At 34.5% G+C, this 25,997-nt stretch overlaps 2 protein-coding genes across 2 annotated transcripts; one reads left to right on the forward strand and one right to left on the reverse strand.

The window, feature by feature from the left end:
* The first annotated feature begins 1,292 nt into the window (after nucleotides 1-1,292).
* On the forward strand, nucleotides 1,293-14,221 carry LOC123540823 (extracellular serine/threonine protein kinase FAM20C-like). Its single transcript, XM_045326138.2, has 9 exons — nucleotides 1,293-3,104; nucleotides 3,495-3,622; nucleotides 6,913-6,991; nucleotides 9,295-9,387; nucleotides 11,443-11,555; nucleotides 11,944-12,106; nucleotides 12,981-13,108; nucleotides 13,481-13,562; nucleotides 13,939-14,221. Exons 1-9 carry the CDS (start codon nucleotides 2,665-2,667, stop codon nucleotides 14,219-14,221), a joined length of 1,509 nt encoding a protein of 502 aa, XP_045182073.2. The 5' UTR covers nucleotides 1,293-2,664.
* Nucleotides 14,222-21,913: 7,692 nt separating this feature from the next.
* LOC123540791 (putative methyltransferase-like protein 7A) lies at nucleotides 21,914-25,156 on the reverse strand. Its single transcript, XM_045326075.2, has 2 exons — nucleotides 24,568-25,156; nucleotides 21,914-23,815 (listed from the first exon to the last, which is right to left on the reverse strand). Exons 1-2 carry the CDS (start codon nucleotides 25,069-25,071, stop codon nucleotides 23,576-23,578), a joined length of 744 nt encoding a protein of 247 aa, XP_045182010.2. The 5' UTR covers nucleotides 25,072-25,156; the 3' UTR covers nucleotides 21,914-23,575.
* Nucleotides 25,157-25,997: the final 841 nt, after the last annotated feature.

The following is a 25,997-nucleotide window of genomic DNA, read 5'->3' on the forward strand; positions in this document are numbered from 1 at the left end:
GAAATAACCTTTGACGTTAAACTATTCTTTCTCAATTGAGGCGACTCCATGCATTACACAATACTAAACCCGAGGATGATTAATTGATTCTTTTATTTCCTCCTGAACATAACACATGTATATTCACCAGATAGACATATATCAGCAAATTTAAATATAAACAACCAAATATTATCGTTACCTTCAAATGCATGGTTAATATGTGAAAACAAACCCCATTGCGACCCTCTAAGTATGGCAACAAATTTACACATCGGATGGAAAATCTCTCTGCCAGGAGTGTTTGTTACTAATAATAGGGATGACCGCATTGAGTGTGACCTAGTGATACCATGTGCTATTGCCGTATTTAATCTACTGTGATTTAACAATTTATGTTAAATAACTTGCATAAATACTTACCTGATATTTTTGGCAGTATAAAACAGACATTGCAACCAAAATTTTACGAGATGGTCATTTTATATTTATATAGATGTGCCCTAGAAGGAACTTTTGGTATGCTTTAACTTGTAGAAGTGTCTGTGATCAGACTATTTTAAGACACGTATGTTTATTGTTCGGTCCGGCGGGGATACCTTTTTATTTAAATTGCCCTTTATTTTAGAACAATGTTTGGAAATGAGAGATAGTGTTCGGTGTATCAATTACCGATTTAAACTTCCTTCTTGGATTCAGAGTTGTTATATTTTCTGGTCCTTTGGGATCATAGAGTCCATTCAATAGATGTCTAAAAGAGTTCCGCTTAAACCGGTGCTAGGGGGCGTGAGAGGTGTTGCACATATCATTATTTCTCATGAACAAACTCAATCAAACCGAGGCTTGGTTGCATTCTTTGCTTCCAAAGGATCTTTTTACAGATTTTATTTCCTAATGGCGTTTTCATATTTGGCCTTTCTAGTGTGATGCCGACTTTGTTCCTGTTACGTTTGTTTTATTTTTGATGTCTATAATTTTTACCTTGTTAAATAAAATCAATGTGTGTAATAGAAAATGAATATTAAAATGTAGTTGTAACGTTTACGTGACCCCTTCTGAATATATTACATCAACTGGTTATAACAGCAGAAAATGGACAAAGTTTTCTCGACGACAATCATTTTGATCGGAAATATATGCAAACCCGGTGTCATACTTCTTGTTATTACTTATGACCTGATTGCTTATATAAATTTTCAGTCCATAGTTTGTGCTATTGAACTGTCTATAGACTAAATTTTGCTGTTAAAACTTCGAAAAATATGAAAACAGTTTATTTCTGACCACATGTTATAAACAACTAACTGGGCAATGGCTTGAGTAGCCTATAAGTGCGTAATGCCTCCAGTTACTATATATACTATTACTGTTACTATATTTTCCCTCAGTTTTGCTATGCTCAGAAGCATTGACTGTTATCGGCAATTTGCATTTTAAAATGTGATTTAAGTCATGAATTATGTGTGCAATCATTCTGAGATGAAAATTACATTGAAGGTTTTACCATCGACTCCGCAAAGGACAAAATGTTCATTTAAAACAAAATAAACCGGAGATGTAATTAAGATTTTTAAAACTGATCTGGATGTATATAAATTTAAAGAAAGGGATCACTGTTTTAGATATTTAGAAATGATCAATGGACTTTTGTTGACTACTGTGCATGTTATTCTAGGGAGTTTGCGAAAAACTTTTACCATACATTTGTATCAAAAATTTGCTCCGATTCATCGATAATAACTGCTTACTATATTTAGCAGTAGAGATCTATCCATTTCTTACGTGTATGGGCAGCCAACGGATTAGATTTTTTTCTTTTCAATAAGCAGCAATCGCCTGACGTGTTATTATTTAGAGAATGGCTTCCTAAGATGTTAAATTCGTATCTGTAAATTAGAAGCAAACTGATACATCTAAAATGTATAGAGTTATGTGCAGCGAGCGATTCGATTATTAGTAGCGAGCGACAAACGATTCGATTTCTTTTAATGAGTGATTCGATGCGTTGTAACGAGAGATTCGATTAAGGTTATGGGACAATTTTTGCAGAAGCTTATTGTTATGTGTAGGTTTTTATCACACGTTCAAGTGCACATCTGCAAAACGCAACCTGTATATTATTTACTTATGATAGTTCTCTGATTGTATTGATACGTGATCATATACTTTTGATTTTTGTAGAGTAAATGTTCACGCAGATAAGATCTGTAACGACTTTAAGTCTAGCTATTTGCGTTTTCTGAGATGATAGATAGGTTTTGAATGTACATATTCCTTCGGGCACATGTGAATTGAATATTAAGTGACACGTTTTGTATCTGTCTCTTTCTTATGAATTCACTCAGTCAGCAGCTGTTACTTAAACGTATAGTAGCAAAAACAATTATGTTAAGATTTTGTTATTAGCAAGACATGTGTTATTGTAATTATATTAGAAAAAAAACGAATAAAAAAGTGTATAACCGAAACTAGTTATTCTTACAGTTTGTGAAATACTAAACGAAGACAAACGGACATAACAGGACACTAAAGCTTAACATTTCTTTTTCATAGACATAGTTATTCGAGTGGTTACACAGACGATTCAAATTCTCATAATTTGTAAAATGTCTACATCATCAACATTTGTTACATGATATTATTAAATGCAACATCGTTGTTTTCCGGACATTCTGTGAGTTCAACATGTGGACATGGTCGAGGAGTTTGAAGAAGCTGCTGAGAAGTGTCGTACTGATTGGCTGCTTCCTGGCTTTTATTCTCTTTACAAAAAAGTTATCTCCAATCACACTGTGGGAGTTAATACGTGAAAATCATATTTTAACTGGACGTTACAAGAATAACACTGCATATGAGAAAGACAGGGCACTGCCCAAACAGTCTCACGAAAGAGATGGATCGGTAGCGTTGACAACTTTAAAATCTCAGATAAGTATTTCACCCAAGAATGAAATTAATGAACAAATGCGAGTTGAAAAGATAGACAAGATGATTGAAAGATTACGATTTGAAAATTTTTACCCTCCAACGTTTTGGAATACTAGCTTGACTCAGCTGACCAGACAATTAGGCGGCAGAACAAGAAGAACGGCAAAAACCTTGACTGGGTATGCCAATTACACAAAGTAAGTTAATTTTGCATTGTATTACTAAGCTCGTTCTATCTTAAATTGAAAGAAGAATGCTTCTGAAATATAATTTTGATGCAAATGCATTTGTATACAGAATTAACTTGATATTTTTTTTCACTTAGATAAAGGAATATTGACAGAAATCAGCCAAGGGTTGAATATTAAATTTGAATCCTATTCGAAATAAATGTTAGCATTGTTCCTTCGACAAATGTTTCCTCTAAAATTGGTCTATTCGCTCTTATAATCTGAAGAAAAGTTAGTAATATGTTTTGTGAGGGTTGAAAATTATTTGACTTCATTAATGGACAGCCGGTAACCTGTGAGCCGTAGTATCTATTAGTGGTGTTTCTTTTTATTAATATCTATCAATTGATTTCTCAGCAAGAACAATTTGCCATCCTGGAAATTACTACACATGAATATCCGCCAGTACTCCCTGTATGACCCTGATGACCCCAGTGTTGAAATCACGCTGCGCGATATGGCAAACCTTCGAATAATTTCGGCAGGTATAACAGCACTTCCGGTTTTTATATATTCTGTCATTGCACACAGAATGGATTTCTATGACAGCTTTATCTAATACCCATGGTGATTTTGTTTTCTCATAGAATCTGTAACATCTTTTCTCTGTGTTTTTGAAACTCGTAACCTTGGTAAACGGAGAAATCGGTAAAAGGGCTTATATCAAAATTTTGACCGCACCATCAGAAAACCTACATAGTGCGTTTGCGACCAGTATGGATCCAGACCAGCCTGCGCATCTGCGCAATCTGGTCGGATCCATGCTGTTCGCTTTCAAAGCCTATATTGCAATTAGAGAAACTGTTCGCGAACAGCATGGATCCTGACCAGACTGCGCGGATATGCAGGCATGTCTGGATCCATGCTGGTCGCAAACGCACTATCATGTTGGTTTTCTCAAGGTGCGGCTCAAATTATTCTTACAAACACTTTGCTTTGTTTACCCTTATTATGCTGTACACGATTGATTCTGCCTTTGCGACCAGAACAGATCATGATCTGATCATGACTTGTACTGTCCTCTATTCAGTCAGTATCTTTTTGCACCTATTTAAAACGGTTGGTACTGTCCAGATTGAAAGATGGACAAGATTATTATAGAAATTTAGCAGGGTAAGGGTTAACTAACTTAAGCAATATATAGTTTTCTCTCATATCACTAGGAAAGAGTTTATTCTCTTGGCTTCAGTAATAGGTTTTCTCTCCTAGTATCAGATAAAAAAATCCCTCATGTTAGGAATTCTTTCATTGTGTTAGTAGGTTGAAATATTTTTTTCTATAAGCATAAAAAACATTTCGATCAGCCTTTGTATACCATTCCATGCCTAATAACATCTTATCAGTAAAACATGATAGTACATGTGGCATACATTATGAAGCCATTTAATAAAATTGGCAGCTTGTATTTTACTAGTGTTGTATGTGACAATTTGATCATACATGTAAAACAAACTTTCTTTATTTTTCGTGTTTTAACTAAAATTATCGGTAAAAGCTATAATGATATTTTTCACTGTAATAATAGAAAACCGACATAACTTGCGTTTGCGACCAGCATGGATCAAGACCAACCTGCACATCCGCGCAGTCTGGTCAGGAGCCACGCTGTTCGCTAACAGTTTCTTTAATTGCTATAGGCGTTGAAAGCGAACAGCATGGATCCTGAACAGACTGCGCAGATGCGCAGGCTGGTCTGGATCCATGCTGGTTGCAAACGCACTTTGTTGGTTTTTTCATGGCGCGGCTCATATAATTTAACATAAATATGGTAGTTAATTAACAACAGTACAGTGAATAGTGTCAGAACTTTCCAGTCTATCCAGTGGATAATTATAATATGATTCTAACACGACCAGCGAATAACCTACATACATGTAGAGCAAAATCTTGCTCGGGTTATTCTGCAATAAACCACTCGCGTGCAATGACGTCATCCGATCCAGGTGCGTAGCACGGTCGTAAAAAGTAGTTACCATTATTTCTAACACTGTTGATACTAGTATGTCGTGTTAGAATCGAAATAACAAGTTCCCAAGTATGATTTATCGTGGAATAACCCTGGGTTTTCGTTCTTATGCGAAACAATATATCACTCAGGCCTACGGCCTTCGTGATATATTCCTACGCATAAGAACTCAAAAACACGGGCTATTCTACGATAAACCACACTTGGGAACTTATTATTTCTTAATTTTATCGACAAACGATATATGCCAATATCATAAATGTATAATAGTAATAAATACATAATCAAACAGCATTCGGGATAATGTATTTAGTACCGATTTTTTTACTAATGGCGGAAAGTAAATTCCTCATTTTTCCCCATTGTTAGCCAGTTCCTATTTTTTATTTCATTGTGGACCTATACTTGATTTTTGGCAGCTTTCTAAAGGACATGTTTTTGCATTTATAGAAATGTAAACAAACCTTATTACTCATGTGTTCATACCCACATCTTAGCTGTCAGTTTGGAAGATATTTCATAGTGTTGACCTGTCAGACAAAAAATCTCCCCTAGAAGATAAATGGGCTCTAGTTTCCTTGGTGGTTTTTGGTAGTTTATAGGTCATTTAAGAACATAAAGCCAGTAAATCGTTTTAAAAGTGGGCCTGGCTATGTGTTACAGCTCTAAGAAGATTGTTTTATATAGAACATATAGCAAATTTATTTACTACTGTACAGCCTATTTAATGAAAAAGACCAAAACAGTGAATGCGACCTTAACAATACTTCTATCGTATGAATCACAATTATTAGAACGGGATGAAATCAAATTACTGTATACCATGTGCTACACCTGTTATTTTGTACGGTTTTAAGGTCGCATCGACACAATTATAGGTCGTATGACGACTTTCCAGCTTTGATGGTGGGGGAAGACCCAAGGGGCCTCTCCGTGCATTATTTCATTATGGGCGAGCACCTGGGTAGAACCATCGATCTCACGTAAGCCAGCTGGATGGCTTCCTCACATGAAGAATTCGACGCCCCGAGTGAGAGCCGAACCCATAACGGTGAGGGGCAACTGATTCAAAGTCAGTGACATTAACTTCTCGGCCAAGGAGGTCTCTTGGCGTATATTTTCTACAAACTTTGTTACTAATTAAATTTGACAGGTACCAGTTGTCTTAAAATTATCATTACAGTAATGGCAACAAAATGAAAAAAATATATATTTAGTCGTTTGTTACTGCCACGCAGAAACTGCACGTGATTATGTGAAACCATGTGATCTTAAAATGGCGATACTCTTTTCAACGCCTTGTAAACAAACCCTTGTCGTAATCTGCCGGAAAATTGACGTGATGAAAAGTGTTCAATGAATATTTACATTTTGCTGCAAGCGATTTGTCAAATTCATTGACTATACTCAAAATACTTTTAAAAAAAAATCAGTGTTAAAACATCTACATCACAACGTCAGTAAAAGAAGTAAATTTAGTATTTCTGAATTAATTTTTACTTGTTTCAGACCCCCTTTTTTAGCATATATATGTATAGGGATTAATTACACATACACTTATGAATTCGCAGTTCCTCTCTTAGCAAAGTAAACACTGTCGAAATAAATTAGCTGAAATGGTTGTTACAAACAAAATGCATACCTTTTTTTTCTAAAACAAAGTTTATGAATTGTTTTTGAACTCAGATGTTACATGAAAAGATCATGCAGAAGTTGCCTTTCGTAGCATAAGATGAAAATTGTTTGATAACTTTCAATCCATTTATTTACCTTAAAAATATAATTATGTACTCACCTAATTACTTTCAGAAACGACTAAAAGTGGGACAGAATTTAAATTGATTTTCAAATTTTCCAATGGTGGACAAGCCATGATGAAACCTATGAGGTATTGGGGATTTTAGTTATAGAAATTCCTCTTTAAAATTTTATGCTTTTCATTCATTTTTTTTTTACTTTTGTTGAATTTTTACCAAATATATATGAAGTTATTTAAAGAAATGATAAAATATTGAAGAACGCACTGAAACTGAAATTGTTCTATTAATTGAAGCATATCTCTTTTATAAATGCCTTGTTATGTAAATATTCTATAGAAAAAGAAAATAGTAAATGTTTCTGTACACAAATGCAAGAGTCTCGGTAAGTTCTGGGTAATATTTAAGAAATAATATATCTCATTTAGTGATTTGTCGCAGAATAAATCATTGTTTGGAGTTCAGATGCGAAGGATTTATATCACGAGGGCAGAACCCGAGTGATATAATAATACGCATCTGAACGACAAACAATGATTTATTCAAGAGCAAATCACTAAATGAGATATATTATTTCTATTCTAACACGTTACCAAGGATTATAAAGTACATCCTTGACGGTGTAAATTAAATATTTGCCCGTTTTCAACCGGTTTCTTTTCCAGTGCGCCGCTATGTCGGTTGACGCTATGACGTAATTATTGTGACGTAAGAACAGTGAATTGTTGAATAGGAAAATGAATCGCATCGTGTTAGAATTAATATGAATTAAGGCACCGCCTAGCATGGGGATTTATCTTTTATATATCTGCTTAGAAAGAAATATTCAACGCTCAAGAAAGTGAAACTTCGCTCTAAACTGTAGTTTACATTTAGTGTCATCATACCTCTTACAGCGAATATCATACTTTGCAAAATTTACGGGAAGCCGTGACGGTGACGTCATTCAGCGTTCTCACACTGGCTTTAGGATTTTTTTGTTTGTTTGCACTCCACGCAGAAACTTGACGGCCTTTACACTTCCTTACTGTTTTAAAAGTGTTTTTCAGTTGCATGTACAGTTTTCATTACGAAAAAGATGTAAAATAATCATGATAGCGCGGTTTACGAATTCCATGACTGATTCGGGGTGCTCGGATGTTCATGCAGACAACCAGTCTGCGGTGTGTATATAAACCGGAACCGGAAAACATCGAAAAAATTGCCTTAGTATATGCAGACAACAAAGACGAATAACTATATACGGACGTTACCGTCTCGGGGATTTTCATCCCCTATTAATATTCCCATATGTGGAAACCGAATACGTTAAATAAAAGCTATTCTAACACGATCCGATTCATTTTCCTATTAAACAAAGAAGGCAGAAAACAGTGAATTAATATGAACTAAGGCAAAGCCTCAAAGCGAGCTCAAAGAAATCGGATTTATCTAAAAATATTATACATCATTTATTTGTCACAAAGAAACTATTCACTAGTCACAAGAATTCAGGAGAACCTATTCACTTGAAAAAGTCTACATTTAGTGTCACCATGCCTATAACAGTGAATACCATACGTTGCAAAATTTATGGGAAGCCTGTGTCACGGTGACGTCATTACCGCGTTCCCGTTTCTTTCTGCATGACATTTTTTCCATTTTCTGGCCGATTCTTGATCTTTTAAATGCAAATGATATTTTTTTCAAACAACTGGAAATTATTCTTTCATTATTGTTGAGTGATGAATAATTTTTAGCAATTGAATGAAGTTCTGTATTCACTCCGGAAAGAAGTACTTCCTGTGAGCACCAGTCCGCTAGGGTGCGCTTTTTTAAAACTTCCGACGAAACTTTTCAAATCCATCACCAAGTGTGAAAGTATACTTGCGTTACCGTAAAGCTCGATTCTCGAGCAGGCCCTTCGGGCCTGCTCTTCGAGCTCGCTATTATACAACAAATCACTGTTCTAACGCCACAATTATTACGTCATGGCGTCAAACGGCATTGTGGCGCGCTGGAAAAGAAACCGATTAAAAAGGGGGAAATATTTAATGAATATCGTCAAATATGTACTTAAAAATTCTTGGTAACGTGTTAGAATCGAAAATTAATAATAATATATCTCATTTAGTGATTTGCTCTTGAATAAATCATTGTTTGTCGTTCAGATGCGTATTATTATATCACTCGGGCTGCGCCCTCGTAATATAATTCCCTTCGCATCTGAACTCCAAACAATGATTTATTCAACGACAAATCACTGGATGAGATATGTCATTTCTTAAATATTCCCGCATGTGGAAACCGAATACTTTAAATAACAGCTATCAATCGCGTTAGTTACGCATTACAGAGGTTTGGTAAAACTGAGGACATTTTACTGCAAAATTTAAATGATAGTGCAATGTACATCTGAAGACATGTTCCTTAAATTGACATATATATTTTTCAGGTACTCTAGGGAAGTGGAAGCCGACGAAAATCGTTATATTTTTGATGACATGGAAAGGCACGTTGCCGAGATAGCAGCATTTCAACTAGACAAGTAACTTATATCATTATAAAAAGATCTAGATTTCAATTCCTGTACGCGAATGTATAGAATGTTTCTACATAATAATGATTTTACTATAAATAAATCGAGTGGCTCCGCTACACATTACTGCAATACGGGCTTGAATATCAAACCGTTTTACGAATATGTATACATGCAAAAATGGTAAAAACAGCAATGCTTTGAATTGTTTAACTTTGAATTTGTTGAACTATATAGTCCTGTGTTAAACGTACGCGTACTCGTACAAATACGAAATCTCAAAAGTTCGTATATTAAGGTAATGGGTCCATGATGACATCCGCCAATTACAGTTATTTTCTTAGGCATTTTGAGAACAATAAGGTCAATTTAACTTATAGAAAATCCGTTCAAATGCTCAACTAAACAAACAGCTTTAGGTTAAACTTCAGAAATGTTTTGGTGTTACAAACTACATATTCAGGTGAGAATAGTTCTGTTGACTTGCGTTATGAAACAGCAGTAGTACTCATTAATAAATCTTGATATTCATTTAGCCTCAGCTTCAGCTTCGTTTCTGTTGCAGTTTTACTGAATTTCCTGCAAGATTCATGCATAGATTCTTAAAACGTTATACAATTATTGACTCGTGAGCCATTGGATATGATGTAATATTGACCTCTTCCGGTGAATATCACATCGCCTCGGTCAATATTGCCCTCTTCCGGTGAATATCACATCATAGCAAATGGCTCAAGAGTCAATAACTGTTTTACTATATAGGTTAAGGTTTATGAATAAGTAACAAATATTTGTTGCGATATATATAATGTTTGAAAGTAATAATAACTGTTACTTTCTATTTTTCAAAGTTATGTTTAATGGGGAAAACCCACTTACCATACATGAAATATATTTTGAAAGATGATGAGCGGGTTTGGCCAATGAAATTTAGGTTATTTTTAAAACATATAAATTAAATAATGCTGAATACGAAATACGTTATTTGCCTCATTCTTTGATTTCACAATAATTAGAAAAGTACGTGTTATAGTATGTTTTATAATACGTCAATGAATGCTACTCATGGCATTAAATTACACAAAGAGTGAATTCATATAAATATTCATAATATATAAGCAGTTCGTATAAATATTCATATATTTGCATTTTGTATAAATATTCATATACTAGTAATTCGTGTAAATAAATATTCATTTGTTAGCTATCCGTGTAAAATATCATTCATATATTAGCAGCTGGTATAAATATTCATATCTGAGTAGTTTGGGGCTTACAAAGTTCTTCTCACAATTTGGTATAATAGTATTTGACAATGCTACCTTCGATAAACAGTTGCTGGCGGATTTTCGCAAAGGATCCGCGTAAAGCATAGATCAATGTTTGGAAAGAGCATAGCGTCTATTTATACTGACTTTCACTTCACATGTTATTATCAACATTAGACACTATTTTTGTCCTGAAATTCTGGGTATATATGATGGATTTTTACACTTTAAAAAAATGTAGCTGTAAAGATGCAGGACCAAACAAAAAATGTGCCATAATGTGTTTCTATATAAGACATGTTATGCACGAGAAAAGTGAGAAACAGTCACTTTGCTTTGTTGTTATTACAATAACCTTTAGGAGACATCAACCAGTAACCTTTAGCCTGCTGGCGGCAAGTGATTCAGTCTTTGCGACCAGTGCAGACCAAGCTCACTGATGTGCAGGTTGATCATGGTCTGCACTGATCGCTATTCAGTCAATACATTTTCAGTAATAACCCCTTCAAATAATAAATGGTACTGCCCAAATTAAAAGATGGACCAGTCCATTATAAAAAAAAATTCAGGGTAAAGGTACCATTTTTTCAATAAGATTGAGATTTATTGTTAGCTTACAAATGTATGTTTGTACACAAAAACTAAGGAAGGACCTTGAACTGTTTAATAATTGTCAACTGCATTATAAGTGTATATCGATATGTGTGTATTTTTGATTCTCTAAAAAGGTTAAAAACGGGCGATAACAGTAATACATAAGTGTTACATAAAATCTCTATTATATGTGATATTTCAGACTGTTAGGGTTTTATAGAGTTCCACCAACAGTTGGAAGAAGAATCAACATTACAAGTGAACTAAAACCAATCTCCCCCACCTCAGTAACGGACACCATATTTACTTCACCAGGTAGATAATAGGACCGCATCACACCGAAAATAAAATCTGATGACGTCAAATTAAGCATTTAATACATAAAATTGATATATTTTTCTTAGCTCAGATCATTCAAGCCGTGGGTTGGTGTGATGGCATTTTAACTTTACAAATTGTTCACTAGAAATTATTCTCAAACATAATTATTTGCATAGACCACTGTTATTTTCTTTTTAAATGAACTAAGGGGCTGTCAGGGCTAAAACCATTGTAAGAACTTCTCAAGACTTTTTAAGAAATTAATCCACTTACACCGACAATTATCTTATCATCTCATTTAAAACAACAATGTATATTAATTAATTATGGATTATGATACATTGAATGTACTGACTTAGATGTAACTCATTTTTGATACCAGCCGGAAATCTTTGTTTCTATGGCAAATGTAAGAAGTTTTGTGACCATGCGCATGCGTTCTGTGGCCATCCGGACACTATTGAGATTTCACTTCAGAGTTTTCTACCACCTGAAAACACTGCGCGCAGAAAATCATGGAGTCAACCTTGGAGACGATCGTACAGGTATTTTTACAGTAACTAAAATCAGGTTCGTTAATATAAGTTTGTCATACTACATCGCCAAAGACAGTAAGTTTAATATAAAACTGCGGTGTGTCTTTTGGTCACAGTATCACACACACTGTAATGGTGGCCGGAATCACTGTAATATATGTGCACCATTACCACCAGCCGTTTATTGGTCTTTTCATATATGATACTCTATGACGTAGACGTCAGAACGCATTGATTTGTTTATTACATTTTCGGAGAAATTTTTTCCGTATTTTCCTGTTTCGATACAAAACGACAATTTAGACATAAATTAATTATTTGATAGTAGTAATGTAATAAAAATGTTATCAACTTTGTATGTGGATATATGCACTCGTTCTTCCGCGGATAATATTGCGCTTCTGAAGTCGCGCAATAGCGCTCCTGAAGTCGCGCAATATTACCATTGCAGAACTCGTGCATATATCCACATACAAAGTTAATAACCTATAAATTCTGCGCTGCATGTCAGTAACACACTGTTTTGCACTATGTGCCAGTAACACGCTATTTTGCACACTGTGCCAATAACACGTTTTTTTGCACAAGTGTACCAATAGCACGTTATTTTGCACAAGTGTACCAATTGCAGGTTATTTTGCACAATGTGTCAGATGTGGAATTTTAAACGTACATTTGATACCTTTTATAGTAAAGTATATGATAAAACTAATTACTTGTATTTAATTTACATCGTCGATAACAGGAATTAACAAACAAAGACTCAAATGGGGCGTTGGATTAAAATTTAAAATTCATTAGGAATCATAATTATTATTTATACTTGTGGTTGATTTGATTGTTACTTACTGTTTCTACCAAAATTTCTACTTTTTGCTGTCAGTAAAAAAAGAAAAGCTTACTGGGAAACCAACGATGATATGTGTCAGTTTATCCGTAATGAGACTCCGTACAATAATAGCAAACTTCTGAAAGATATCATAGACGTCCATACCTTTGACTTTTTGACAGGTGAGTTCAAAAATAATTAAGCTGAAACCCTCTTTCTTAATCGTTTAACCTTTAGCCTGCTAAATTTCTAAAATGGACTGGTCCATCATTCAATTTGGGCAGTACCATTTATTATTTGAAGGGGTGTTTTACTGAAAATTTACTAACTAAATGCGAACAGTGCAGACCATGATCAGCCTACTGGTCGCAAAGGCAGGATCACTTGCCGCCAACAGGCTAAAGGTTAAGGAGATGAAAACGATTCTAAACATTCTTTGGAAAACATTGTAGTGTTAATATTTCGGACAAACCTTGTACGTACACGTGATGAATAACTATGCTGCTATTGTTATTGTTGGCGACTTTTTGCTGTTGTCTTTCTCCTCAAAACAGGAAACAAAGATCGCCACAACATTGCAATATTTGAGGAATTTGGTGATTATTCATTTCCAATCTTGTATGATAATGGCAGAGGGTAAGTAATGTTTGGTTGATTGGTTTGAATAAGATTTATTTTGGGAGTCATAAATTTGTTCATGAGAAAAAAATCAATCTTCCTTAAAAGATATTATAAAATATTTTGTATTTAAGATTTATAAATCTTTTAACAATCGCAGCAGTATAGTGCCAGTATGTTCCCTGGAGCACATTTCTGAAATTCGGAATACGTTCAGACAAATTTATTGTTAATGCTATAAATTTCAATAACATTAACTAAAGCAATCTTTTAATTCATCCCATTTTACGGCCTCGCAATTTTGTACATCTGTTCACTGAAAGTCGTCAATTTTGAATGTAAATGGTTAGATAATGATATCCCAATATTGTGAATGTTTACATGTTATTTTCAGATTTGGACGACAAACATATGATGCCATGTCCATCCTGGCACCGTTAAGGCAATGTTGTCTGATACGGAAATCTACACTCCTAAAGTATATAAAACTGTATATGGGACCGGAGAGACTCAGTTCTTTGATGGAAAAGGCTCTTGAATCTGACCCTTTAGCGCCCGTACTCATTCAAGGACATTTAAATGCCCTAGATAGGCGACTGGTGAAAATTCTACAAGCTGTTGAACTTTGCTTAGCTACTTATGCTTTTGATGACGTCATAGTATCAGATGACTTCTGATACAGTTACCTCCCCACTGAAAATGCCATAGTGGTTTTGGAACACCTGGATATTAACAGGTCGTCAGCACTTGGTAATCACAAGGTTTTTGCCGAGAAGAAAGAAATTTCTACAAACAAAACAGCCAGGTCCCCCCACGATCTTTTTGTCTACCCCTTACCACTCACCCCCATTTATCTGTATTTTGCATATATGTATGATGTACTTGTTTTTTATTTTTATGGTTTTTGAAGCTACTCGTCTACAATATTTTTCCGTTCTTTTTGTTGTGGACCTACTTTGCTTTGTTTGTTTGTTTGTTTTGGGTTTAACGCCGTTTTTCAACAGTATTTCAGTCATGTAACGGCGGGCAGTTAACCTAACCAGTGTTCCTGGATTCTGTACCAGTACAAAGCTGTTCTCCGCAAGTAACTGCCAACTTCCCCACATGAATTATCAGAGGTGGAGGACTAATGATTTCAGACACAATGTCGTTTATCAAATAGTCATGGAGAACATACGCCCCGCCCGAGGATCGAACTCGCGATCCGTAGACCAACGCTCTTACCTACTGAGCTAAGCGGGCGGGCTGGACCTACTTTGCAGTGCAAAGCTCTATGGCTCAGTGCTTTCAAAAAATCTACTCTTACCTTTTGTCTTTTGTAACGATTTCATTTAGCAAGACTCAACAACAATTTGGCTGCTTGTCTGTCTGTTTTTCACCAAGGTACATACAAATGTAAAATCTATAAACAAGATAGAAACGTCATGTATATAATACCTATCACAATTATCATTGTTTATACAACTATTGATAAGTATAATCGAATTAAAGACGAAGGTGTCACCGTGATTAGTAAACCATTGAATTACTATTATTAGGTTATTTAAAATTGGTCCATAAATTACGGACGAATGCTAATTCGAAGAAACAAAGCTGACGAGCCGATAAGTTAGTCCAATATACTTTTCGGACAGGTTCAAGTCAAGATATATCCCGAATTCTATAGGATACTGATGAAAATTAACCTTATTCTATTCTTACATTTCTCAATAATCTGACGGACGACACGATTTAATTTAGAAACATTGCGTAAAACGTTCATCTACGTTCATATTCGGATATTTTATTCGTCAACTGCATATACCTGAATAAATTCTGTCAAAAAAACGGCTTGTATTTTACAAGTAAATACGAACAGGAATTACCACAGTCCTTTTGTATTACATGCTGGCGGACTACTTCCAGTTACTATGCATAACATGACACAGTTCTTTAAATAGCGCGCACAAAAACTACCTTTACACGCAATTGAAAGGTGATCAATCGACAATTGTCATTCTATTGAACAGTATGAACATGGTTATTTCCCTTTAGTATTGATTGTTTCGTTTAATATGAACGGATCATATCATACAGAAAGTATGGCTGGACAGCTTATCTACAATCGAAATTTCATAAACTTTCCGGTGTTGGGTTCTACATAGGTATTTTAGCCCGCCCTTACAGGTGTAGAAGAACATTTGTCTCGGAGCACATTTGTCTTACGTAAGACCGATGCGGTCGCATTTGTCTACATAAGACATATGGGACCTCAAATGTCTAACAAAAAAAAAAAAAAAAAAAAAACAAAAAAAAAAAAAAAAAAACACAAACAAAACAAAAAAAAAAAAAAAAAAAAAAAAAAAAAAAAAAAAAAAAAAAAACACATTTGTGTGACAAATGTGCTTCGATCAAGTTTTTAAGGGACAAGAAAACACATTTGTCTCATGTCATTTTTTTATGAAATGCAAGCACATTTGTCACATATTTTTCCACGGCAGAAAAAAATCTTAGAATCGAGGTTCGCCGTTTTACATCATGTCAAGTGTAATCATCAATAATGCTTTTTTTATTATAAAATCTTAAACCTAAAAACTGCAGTGGAACTATTAATTCCAATATCTCTAATTCAAGAAATTTGATTGGCTGAACCTGTTTAATAAATATTAAGTTTTTTTCCCAGCCAAACAATGGGAAAGTAATCTCTGTTTATTTCTTGCAAAAATGATAATACAAGCCATGATTAGTCGTCTTAATTATTCTTTTTTATTTCTCATATTTCCAAGAATTTGTTGAAAACAGGAGGCATGCTATATAGACACTCCATCAGAAGCTTGATAAACATGTTTTGAACTTTGAAATCTTACGTTAATTTTCTAAAGAAACAAATAAAAAGTCATTTGTGTGTCTACAAACTTCGGTACTGAAAATGTCTATATTGCCTAGAGAAAGGCACTCCGTCTGCAGTAATTCTGCATGCGTTTTTCAATGCCAGCGGTTAAAAGTTGAACATGCTCATCATCCGTAGGATTAGTTCCTCCTAGGAAAAGGTAGGCCTGACAATAATTCGGGGCTCATGGTTGGGAAAGGTAAGAATTGTTGATACATGTACTTACTTATAACTCAAAGAAAGAACAAGCTTGTGGCCTATCGTATTTTATTTCAAAAATATATATGGTTTTATTTAGGTTTTACACGTCCACTGCCAGTTTTCTTGTATAAATTGAGCCGCGCCTTGCGGGTACCAACATAGTGGGTTTGCGACCAGCATGGATTCAGACCAGCCTGCTCATCCAGTCAGGATCCATGCTATTCGTTAACGGTTTCTCTAATTGCAATAGGCTTTGAGAGATCCTGACCAGACTGCGCGGATGCAAAACCCACTATGTTGGTTTTCTCGTGGTGCGGCTCAATTAAGCCTTTAAAAATGTTGCCAAAACTTTCAGATCGGAGGATCTTTAAGACAGTATTTACGTCTGTATGTGTTGGAGCAGGACGTTTATACAATATAGGCTTGCAAGTTCCCTGACTATCAGGAAATACGTCACTATCATTTTATTTTGCAATTCAGACACAAACTTGAAAGCATATAGCGTTCTTAAAATCATTAAAGGGCGTTCCTCTTTACTGGCAAGCAGCACCGCAAAACGCAAAAAAAAAGGTTTCACAAGGCGAGAGTTACACAATATGAAGAGGAACATCTGGCCTATTCTACAACCATACAATATAGAACTTACTGTAAAAGGAAAACCAGTACGTAGAATAGGAGATTGACACCCAACTCTTGAGGAATGTAAAGTATACAGAATAAAACTATAAAACCACTGAACATATGAATTTGGGTAGACACTCGGGGATATAGAGCAGCATATATTTCTTTTTTCTTTTCTTCTCTAGCTCATCTATAATGATTACAACCATTACTTGACTAATACTAAAATTTATTAATTATCATTGTGTAATTATTATCATAAATACTATTATTGTTATCATTTTGTTACTACATCATCGTGTAATTATTATCATAAATACTATTATTGTTATCATTTTGTTACTACATCATCGTGTAATTATTATCATAAATACTATTATTGTTATCAGCTTGTTACTACATTGATATCATCATCATAATATTTTCCTTCTTCTTCTTCTTTTTCTTCTACTTCATCTTTTTATCTTTGTAGTTATTAACACTATCATATATCTTTGTATAAGGAATGCTTAGTTAAACTAATACACTCGTTCATTTTTCATTTGCTATTAATGTTACGCACTTGGGAAGGGCTGACTTCTAATGTTGCAATAACTTGTAGCCCAACCCATTTGCTTTTGTTACTTATTATGTATATGTGCTATGTATTATGTGTTCAGAAGCAATAAAATATGATTAATTAAATATGAATTTTTACTAGCAGTATAATGAGTATCTTTATGATAAGAAAAGTCAATATTTTTTATAAAGCTTTAAAATGGAAGATGAGCATACTACATCTTTAAACATTAACCTTGCCAAAATTCTAAAATGTTCATCATTCAATTTGGACAGTACCATCTCTAATTCAAAGTGATCTTTACTGAAAATTGACAGATTGAATAGCGAATATTGCAGACCATGGTCAGCTTGCACGGAGTGCACGGTGATCTTGATCTGCACTGGTCTAAAAGTCTTGCGAAACCATGCGGTTCTCTAACATTAAATACAACATGTACGTTATCCAATTTTGTACCAAATCTTTGTGGAAGAATGTTTTGAAAAGAAATCTTTTGAACGAGCCGCTTTAAATACTTAAAAACAATTTATTTGCGCTGACTCAGGAGTATCAAGTTTGCAAAAGATATGCCAACATTTATGTAGGGTTATTTATTTGTTAAAACTGGAACAGCTGTTCTGCATTTGTGCACAAGCACAATGGTGTATAAATGACGTACATTGTAACATAATAAATGGTATTACTGAATTCAGCAAGCATTCAAAACTGTTTGAAAAACTGATAGATAGCGTTTAAGATTTTAAAATTGAGCCGTGTCATGGGAAAACCAACATAGTGGGTTTGCTAAGGGCATGGATTCAGACCAGACTGTGCAACCGCGCAGTCTGGTCAGGATCCATGCTGTTCGCTAACGGTTTCTTTAATTGCAGCAGGCTTTGAAATCGAACATCATGGATCCTGACCAGACTGCGCGAATGCGCAGGCTGGTCTGGATCCATGCTGGTCGCAAACCCACTATGTTGGTTTTCTCATGGCGCGGCTCAAATTATGCAATCAATTATTGGCGAAAACAGTGTTAAATAAATGTTGCGATCATAGCACTTTGAACGAGTTTACAATATCAATGTCAGAAAACGCTAGTTTTGTATAAATGGCGACCTGAAAATCATTGGTCGGTAAAAATAGTGACATGTGAATTCATTGACACAATATTTTGTCAGGCATAATGCATATATGTACGTTTTGTTAGACACATAACCATTAAAGTTAGCGAGCACGCTATCTGCAACAACATGATGAGATTTCTAAACATTGTCATCGGTAAGTTAAGATGATGATTGTTCAAATAAATAAAAATCGAATTTAAAGATCTTGAAACGGAGTATAAGCAGGTGCGCTTGACGGGAATTTACTCAATGTAAACAAGTAAAATGTCTGTCAGTTGAACGCAATAACCTACCACATACTATTTTGTTTTCGTACATGACAATCTGACTATTATAACGGAATCACAAAATAGTAAGAGGTTAAATGTATAGTCTTGTAAGTTCACTATTCCAGCTGCTAACACAGTTCAAAAATATCTTACAATGTAGATAAATTAATGTAAATTTGTTAAACCTTTTAATTGAGCGTTCGTTGAAACCCATAACATGATCATTCCATACATTTGATAAAAAAAAAACAACCGTTTTGCTTTTGATATCCGACTACGACGAAATATACATTTTTCGGGGGTTGTGAAGAGGAACTACTTCAGAAAGATCCGATTACGTTTTGCTATCTCCTATGCTGTTTTTGTAATACAGCTGACTTAGCTTGCTTAAAAGCAGTCCCTTTATTTTCACCATGTAAATAGTCAATTTCATATTGTGGCAAGGAAAACCATAATACTAATCTCCTTCAGTTCTTTTGTATCTTTATGAATGGATTTACATGTACCTTCCTTTTGCTTTACTGTATCAATATATTTGCCCAAACTCCTATTAGTTACATTACGAACAACTATTGTCAAGTTAAGTATCGTAATAAATCATATCGTATATCGAGGGCTCAGAGCGAAACTAGTCTATCTCCTTCTATTTCTATATACACTTAGACTAGTTTCGCTCTGAGCCCTCGATATTTGAAATAAGTATTCTCATCTGTGATTATATACGTATCAACTTGGTACATAAAACATCTGAGCTACCTTTTCTTAAATGTAGAAATCAAACATTAGGCGTGAAAAAAATATGTTTGTTTCCGGTATCCCGACCTATCCTAAATTTTTTTATGGCCTTGGAGAATTTTTTTTTCTCAACTTTTTAACAAAAAGTTGCAAAACTGCACTTTTTATGATTCAAACATGGCCAGTGACTTTAAAATCAACTTACTGGTGCTCTAAAGGTATGTATATTATTTTTTTAAACAAAAATAATTTCCGTAAAGTCTCCCTTAATTCAAAAAAAAAAAAAAAAAAAAAAAAAAAAAAAAAAACGACCTACCTACCCTGTTTTTTTTAGCATGTTACCGGAAACAAAGATTTTTTAGGCCTTATCATACAATACTTAGTTGCATAGTATTAACAGCTGTTCGTGACACGTTAGCAAAGATATCATTAAAGTTATTTAAAGGCGTTCTTTAAATGACAATACACGAACAGTATAGTTTATCTCCCCGGCTATATTTTATATTGACTGTAAGAATGGCGTTAAAATACAATGCATATATGACGGGTGATATCATGTTTCACTTCGTCTGGTTTAAACATATCATGTATAAAATATAGCGTCTATGTAAAAACACGGTTTGTAAAACGAGACTAACGAAAATATCCCCCAAATGAATTTTGAGGGGGCCCGCTCAGAGTCCTCTTAATTTTTAAATCCATTTTGAACTGCATATAATATGTGTATATGTTAATATAAATCCAATGAATTGCGAAACTTAATTTATAATATTGCGATGTCACTATAGTCACATAAGGAGACAAATGTCAATTTGTATAGCTATAAGAACAGGCTCAATTTTCTTTAGTCTTTTGTGATTAAACATTTTTGCTCTATCTCCTAAATATATGTAATGTACACCCTGTATATGAAATACATCTTTGTGGTAAGTATATGTACATCTTAACAGTGATAATCCAACTGTCAAAGAAACTTCGTATTCATTGCCACGACAAACCATTTCCTGCTTAAACGTGAAAGCTGCGTTGAATGTTTTCTTGTTTTTTCTTTGATAAAGTAAAACATCCAATCTTTATACATGTAGATATTTTGTAAGGGTATTTTATAGTAACATAATTAAATACATAACAGTTAAATATAATTATTATATTTTCACAATGGTACGTACTGCCCAGTATGTACATCGGTCTTTTTTACTAGGTTAAGTCTAAGCTGTCATCATTAAGAATTACCTGGAATATTTGGTCAGAAAAGTTCACTTCTCCAGTACTTGACGGAACGGAGTAGCCGCAAAGGCTTTAAACTGATTTTTAGATCAAGTGACAATTAGTTTTAGGAACATGATTTGCTTAGATATCATGAAGTCCATTCAATATCTTTTTGATAGAATTCCGCTTCGTGTAGGGTGTTGCACGTCCCATTTCCTCTTATGAAAAGAATAAATCAGTCAATCCAAGTCTCCAATAAATTGAGCCGTGCCATGAGAAAACCAACATAGTGCGTTTGCGACCAGCATGGATCCTGACCAGCTTGCGCATCCGCGCAGTCTGGTCAGGATCCATGATGTTCGCTAACGGTTTCTTTAATTGCAGTAGTCTTTGAAATCGAACACCATGGATCCTGACCAGGCTGCGAGGATGTTCAGACTGGTTTGGATCCATGCCGGTCGCAAACGCACTATGTTGGTTTTCTCATGGTGCTGCTTATTTTGTTTGATTGTTTTCTATTTTCCAAATGTTTTTTTAGACCTTACAAGGGATAAGTTTTAAGTTTGTAAAATATTGTTCATGTTTATCTATGTGAAATGTGGCAAAGGTTTATGTTAAAAAAACGTCCTATAACTTTACATGCCCCTCATCATTTTTCCTATTAATTGCATTTCATCAATTTTTAATTTGTACTTTTCAACTCTCTTTTCTATTCTTGCTACCTTTATTAATTTTGACAATAACTATTTCATGTCCTATGTATTTCTACTAAACTGGAAACAACAACAACTTCGAGACTGTTAAAGCAATAATCATTTTATTTGTTTTAAGCCCCTTTTCTTTCAAATGATATTTGTTTGTTCTCCTTGCAACATACAGTACACACAGTTTGAATCTTTCCGTTCATACTTTCAAAACGCCAGCCACAAAATTAAAGTTTCATGTTCCATTGAAATGAGTTACTTAATTTAGGTGATAAGGTTTTCCTGTCTATCTGACACTGATATGTTTTAAAACAAAATAATGAAATTCGACACCAAATTTCTCAACTCAGATGACCAAAAAGATATTATAACTGACGATAGATGAAACAATTTTGACAATTTAGACATTTTAACAAGGCGAATTTTTCTGCGATGGACGTTTCCTATTTTAATAATACATGGTTAATACTTTAACAACACATGGTTAATACGTTAATAATACATGATTAAGCGTGCAACCATTTTAATGAGTCGCAAGCGGGGATCTTAGTCGGCGCTTCCTATCTGTAAATCAGTACCTTTATGTTGTCAAAAGGTATGACAAATGTTATGAATGCAACATTTAACAATTTAACTTTCTACGAGTATAAAAGTCGACACTTAGTTCTGTAATTACATTGTGCCTTTACTCTTGTACAGGCGTAGAGCAATTTACACAATTTATATCTAACCTGCATCAAATTTATAGATATTTTGATAGTGAGTGAGTGAATTGCGTTTTACGGCGAATCGACACAAAATGGTCCTATATCGCCGAAGTTTTTATAGAGCATGTATCTATCATGTAACACAAACAGGTATGATTTAGGTATGCGTTCAACATTATACATAAATACAGAGTTTTTAAACATGTTCGTAGCAATTTTCACCTCAATAACAAATATATGCTTGTCTCAAAGTTTCCCATTTAAACTATGAGCAAGATGCTTTAAGTTATTGTACAGGACAGCTGTTGATTTATTCGCCTTATCTCACAGAAGAGCGCTCAACCGAGCGCATTTTTTAAAATATAATGTTAAGTTAAAACTCCTGCAAGGTTACGTTAGTAAAAGAAGACCCAGTTAATCAAAACGATTATTTCGATAACCAAGCATGCAATACTTAAGGTTATGATATGCAGACGACATAAACTTATTTTAACACGAGTTTATCAAGTTCTTCACGTAGATTATTGTCTGATTTACCACAGAGTTCAGATTCGTAGGAAAATAAATCACGTTTCTGTGTAACATGCTCAATGAAATAACATGATTAAACTGTGCTGAATTTTATATACTCAGGTATTAATGAACTTGACATCAATCAGCAATTTAGTTCCAGATTATTCGTATAAATACTTTTGTAAACTAAATCATGTTAGTGAACGCTCATTCGAATGGCTTCATCATGTAAAGAACACTGGTCAAAGTGAAATACGTGTAAATCAAAACTTTTACACCTTAATAACTTGTTCTGAGTTCTGGCCGAAATCAAAACCACAACTAAAAGGCAATCCATTTGCTGTCACATAATGCAATAACATGTGAATTATAATTGAAGTTCGTCCCTCGCCCTCTTGGTACACAGAACATAAGCAAAGAAATGGACAATACAGTAGAAAATACCAAATCTAATTTATATGACGGGTCCAACAGTTTAAATTCTTATTTCACAATCTATATACATTACAGAAAGTAAGTTTCCATCATTCCTTTTCATTTATTTTGTAGCAAATCCACTGATGCATGGTCTGATCCAACTCGGAAACGGCTTGTGTGTAAACCGGTTTACACTGAAATCTGAGAATCCAGCAGCCATAATGTAGGTTTCTGTGTCGCGGTGTGTCTCACAGCCATCGAACAACACCCGGTGTAGTGGATTCATTACACACTGTAACGTCCACGCCCAGGATTTCTTGTTCTCGTATCCCACATGCTCCAAGAAGACGTACTTCCCGCCCTACAAAATACGTTATATTGTTACTTTCTAATTTAAAGCAAATATTAAAATGATTGAACTCTTAATTTGATTTTTCCAATAGCAAAAAAAAAAAAAAAAAAAAAAAAAAAAAAAAAAAAAAAAAAAAAAAAAAAAAAAAAAAAAACGAAGAAAAAAAAAACAACAACAAACAAACTGGCTTATCAAAGACTGAACACTATTTGAAAACGAACTGTATATACATTAACTGCTTCTTTTAAACGCGCACGCGTAAAGTATGTAATGATATTTCTTATCTGGCTGGAGTGCGCTGTATACATAACTTGCAAAAGATATATGTACGTGCAACTGAACAAACATATTGTTACTATCTCTTTTTGGGGGTTGGGGAGGGGACGGAGTGGGTAGGTTTTTAAACTGTAAGAGCAGACTCCCTCCAAAATAATGAGCGTCATAAATGGTACTAGTAGCTTCCTTGCTTGGCGCTCAGCGCTAGGACTGGTCAGCCAGTAGTCAGTACAATGGGAATAGGTGGGGTATCATGTCACGTGTCTACGGCGTGATAGTCCAGTGAAGCAGCACTATAAAGTTGGGCATTGTGCTACAAGAAGACACCATCGTTTATATGACTGAAACATTGTTGAAAAAGACACGCACGCACGCACGAACGCACGCACACACCCACACACCAAATTAATGATTTTGTCAAGGCAACATAGCATACATGCTAAAGTGTTTGTAAGCATTAATAAGTTAAAAGTTAAAATCAATACCTGTCGCAGGACTCGTTTGATTTCTTGCAGACACTTCTTCATATCTTCAACAGAACACAACACTAATGTGCACACTACAATGTCAAAAGTTTCATTTTCGAATGGCAAAGCCTCTGCATATCCATGTACAAAATCTACGGAGATCGAATTTCCTTCTTTTTTGATGTTTTCATTTGCGTAACTATCATTGTGCTGGTTTGGTTCCAGGCAAACCACCTTAGTATTTGCTGGGTAGAAGGACAAATTAGGAGCTGCGCCAGATCCAACCTCAAGTATCGTCAGGTTTTTCTCCTGTTGATCTTTATAATCATGTAGAACCTGAAACAGCCGGGTCTTCTCGTCTTTTAATCCTTCTTTAACATTTTCGGTGATTTTATTTGAAATCCATGCAAAGTATTTCTTATAGCTATTATAAATAATTGTTTCGCGAAAAAACCAGATTATTGCTAAAACCACAAGTACGAAAGCGGTTTTGTAGAAAGGAAAACTTTCTTCGGTTTCCATCGTTTGGTTTCAAATTTTCAACTATTAACTACTAAACTATGTCTACACACTACCCGCCCGACCCAGTTGTTATAAAATATGTACTATGAGATCTTTCATGCATGAATATGGTATTAAAGCGAGGCGCGTATGTAGTGATTATGTAAATTGTGCATAAGAGCTGATTAATGCTATAAATATCTTTGAGAGCGAGGGTTTCCTCTCATCTATTTCAAGGTACTTGTCCCTCAAAGCTACTTTAGGTTAGAATCCAAATTGTGATATTTTACTTGCACGACTCTAAAACAAATAATGAAGGAGTCTGATTTTTTTTTTTTATTTCAGCTTACTGTTTCTGTACATTGTGTCGGCTTCACAGCAGAAACAATCGTTCGTATTAAAATCGCCTCATACTAATCGTGTTTTAGAAGCAAGGTATATGTTTCTACATGTATTTATTAACATGTAAGTACTTTTAACAACACAAAGTCTCCTCAGATATTATTGGAACTTGGAGCTACTGGATTTGGTCATGCACACGCTTATTGTTTCATTTCAGTGAATATGTGCAGCAAATAGAGTGAACATCTCTTGAGAGATTGAAGAATAACGGGCTTAATGCGAAACATTTTAGAGCTATGGAGTTGAGTCCTATGCTTGACCAATTAAGGGGTTAAAAGTGCTAGTTAAATCGAGTTCACTTGATAGATACATTGACTGGGAACTTCACTTACCCTGTTTACCTCCTAGTAGTGCAGCCATATGGTGGCATGATTTCATAAAATCGTGCCATTTGTTGGAAAAGCATCAAACTTGGTACAAATGTTACTGGGTATTATCTATATAAGAAAACGAAAGGAAGTTGCTGTAATGTCCAAGATGATAGACTAGTCGGCTATTTAAAAAAATGTTTCCAAAAAAAAAAAAAAAAAAAAAAACACAAAAAA

Source organism: Mercenaria mercenaria, chromosome 16, assembly GCF_021730395.1.
Source record: "Mercenaria mercenaria strain notata chromosome 16, MADL_Memer_1, whole genome shotgun sequence".
NCBI lineage: Eukaryota > Metazoa > Mollusca > Bivalvia > Venerida > Veneridae > Mercenaria > Mercenaria mercenaria.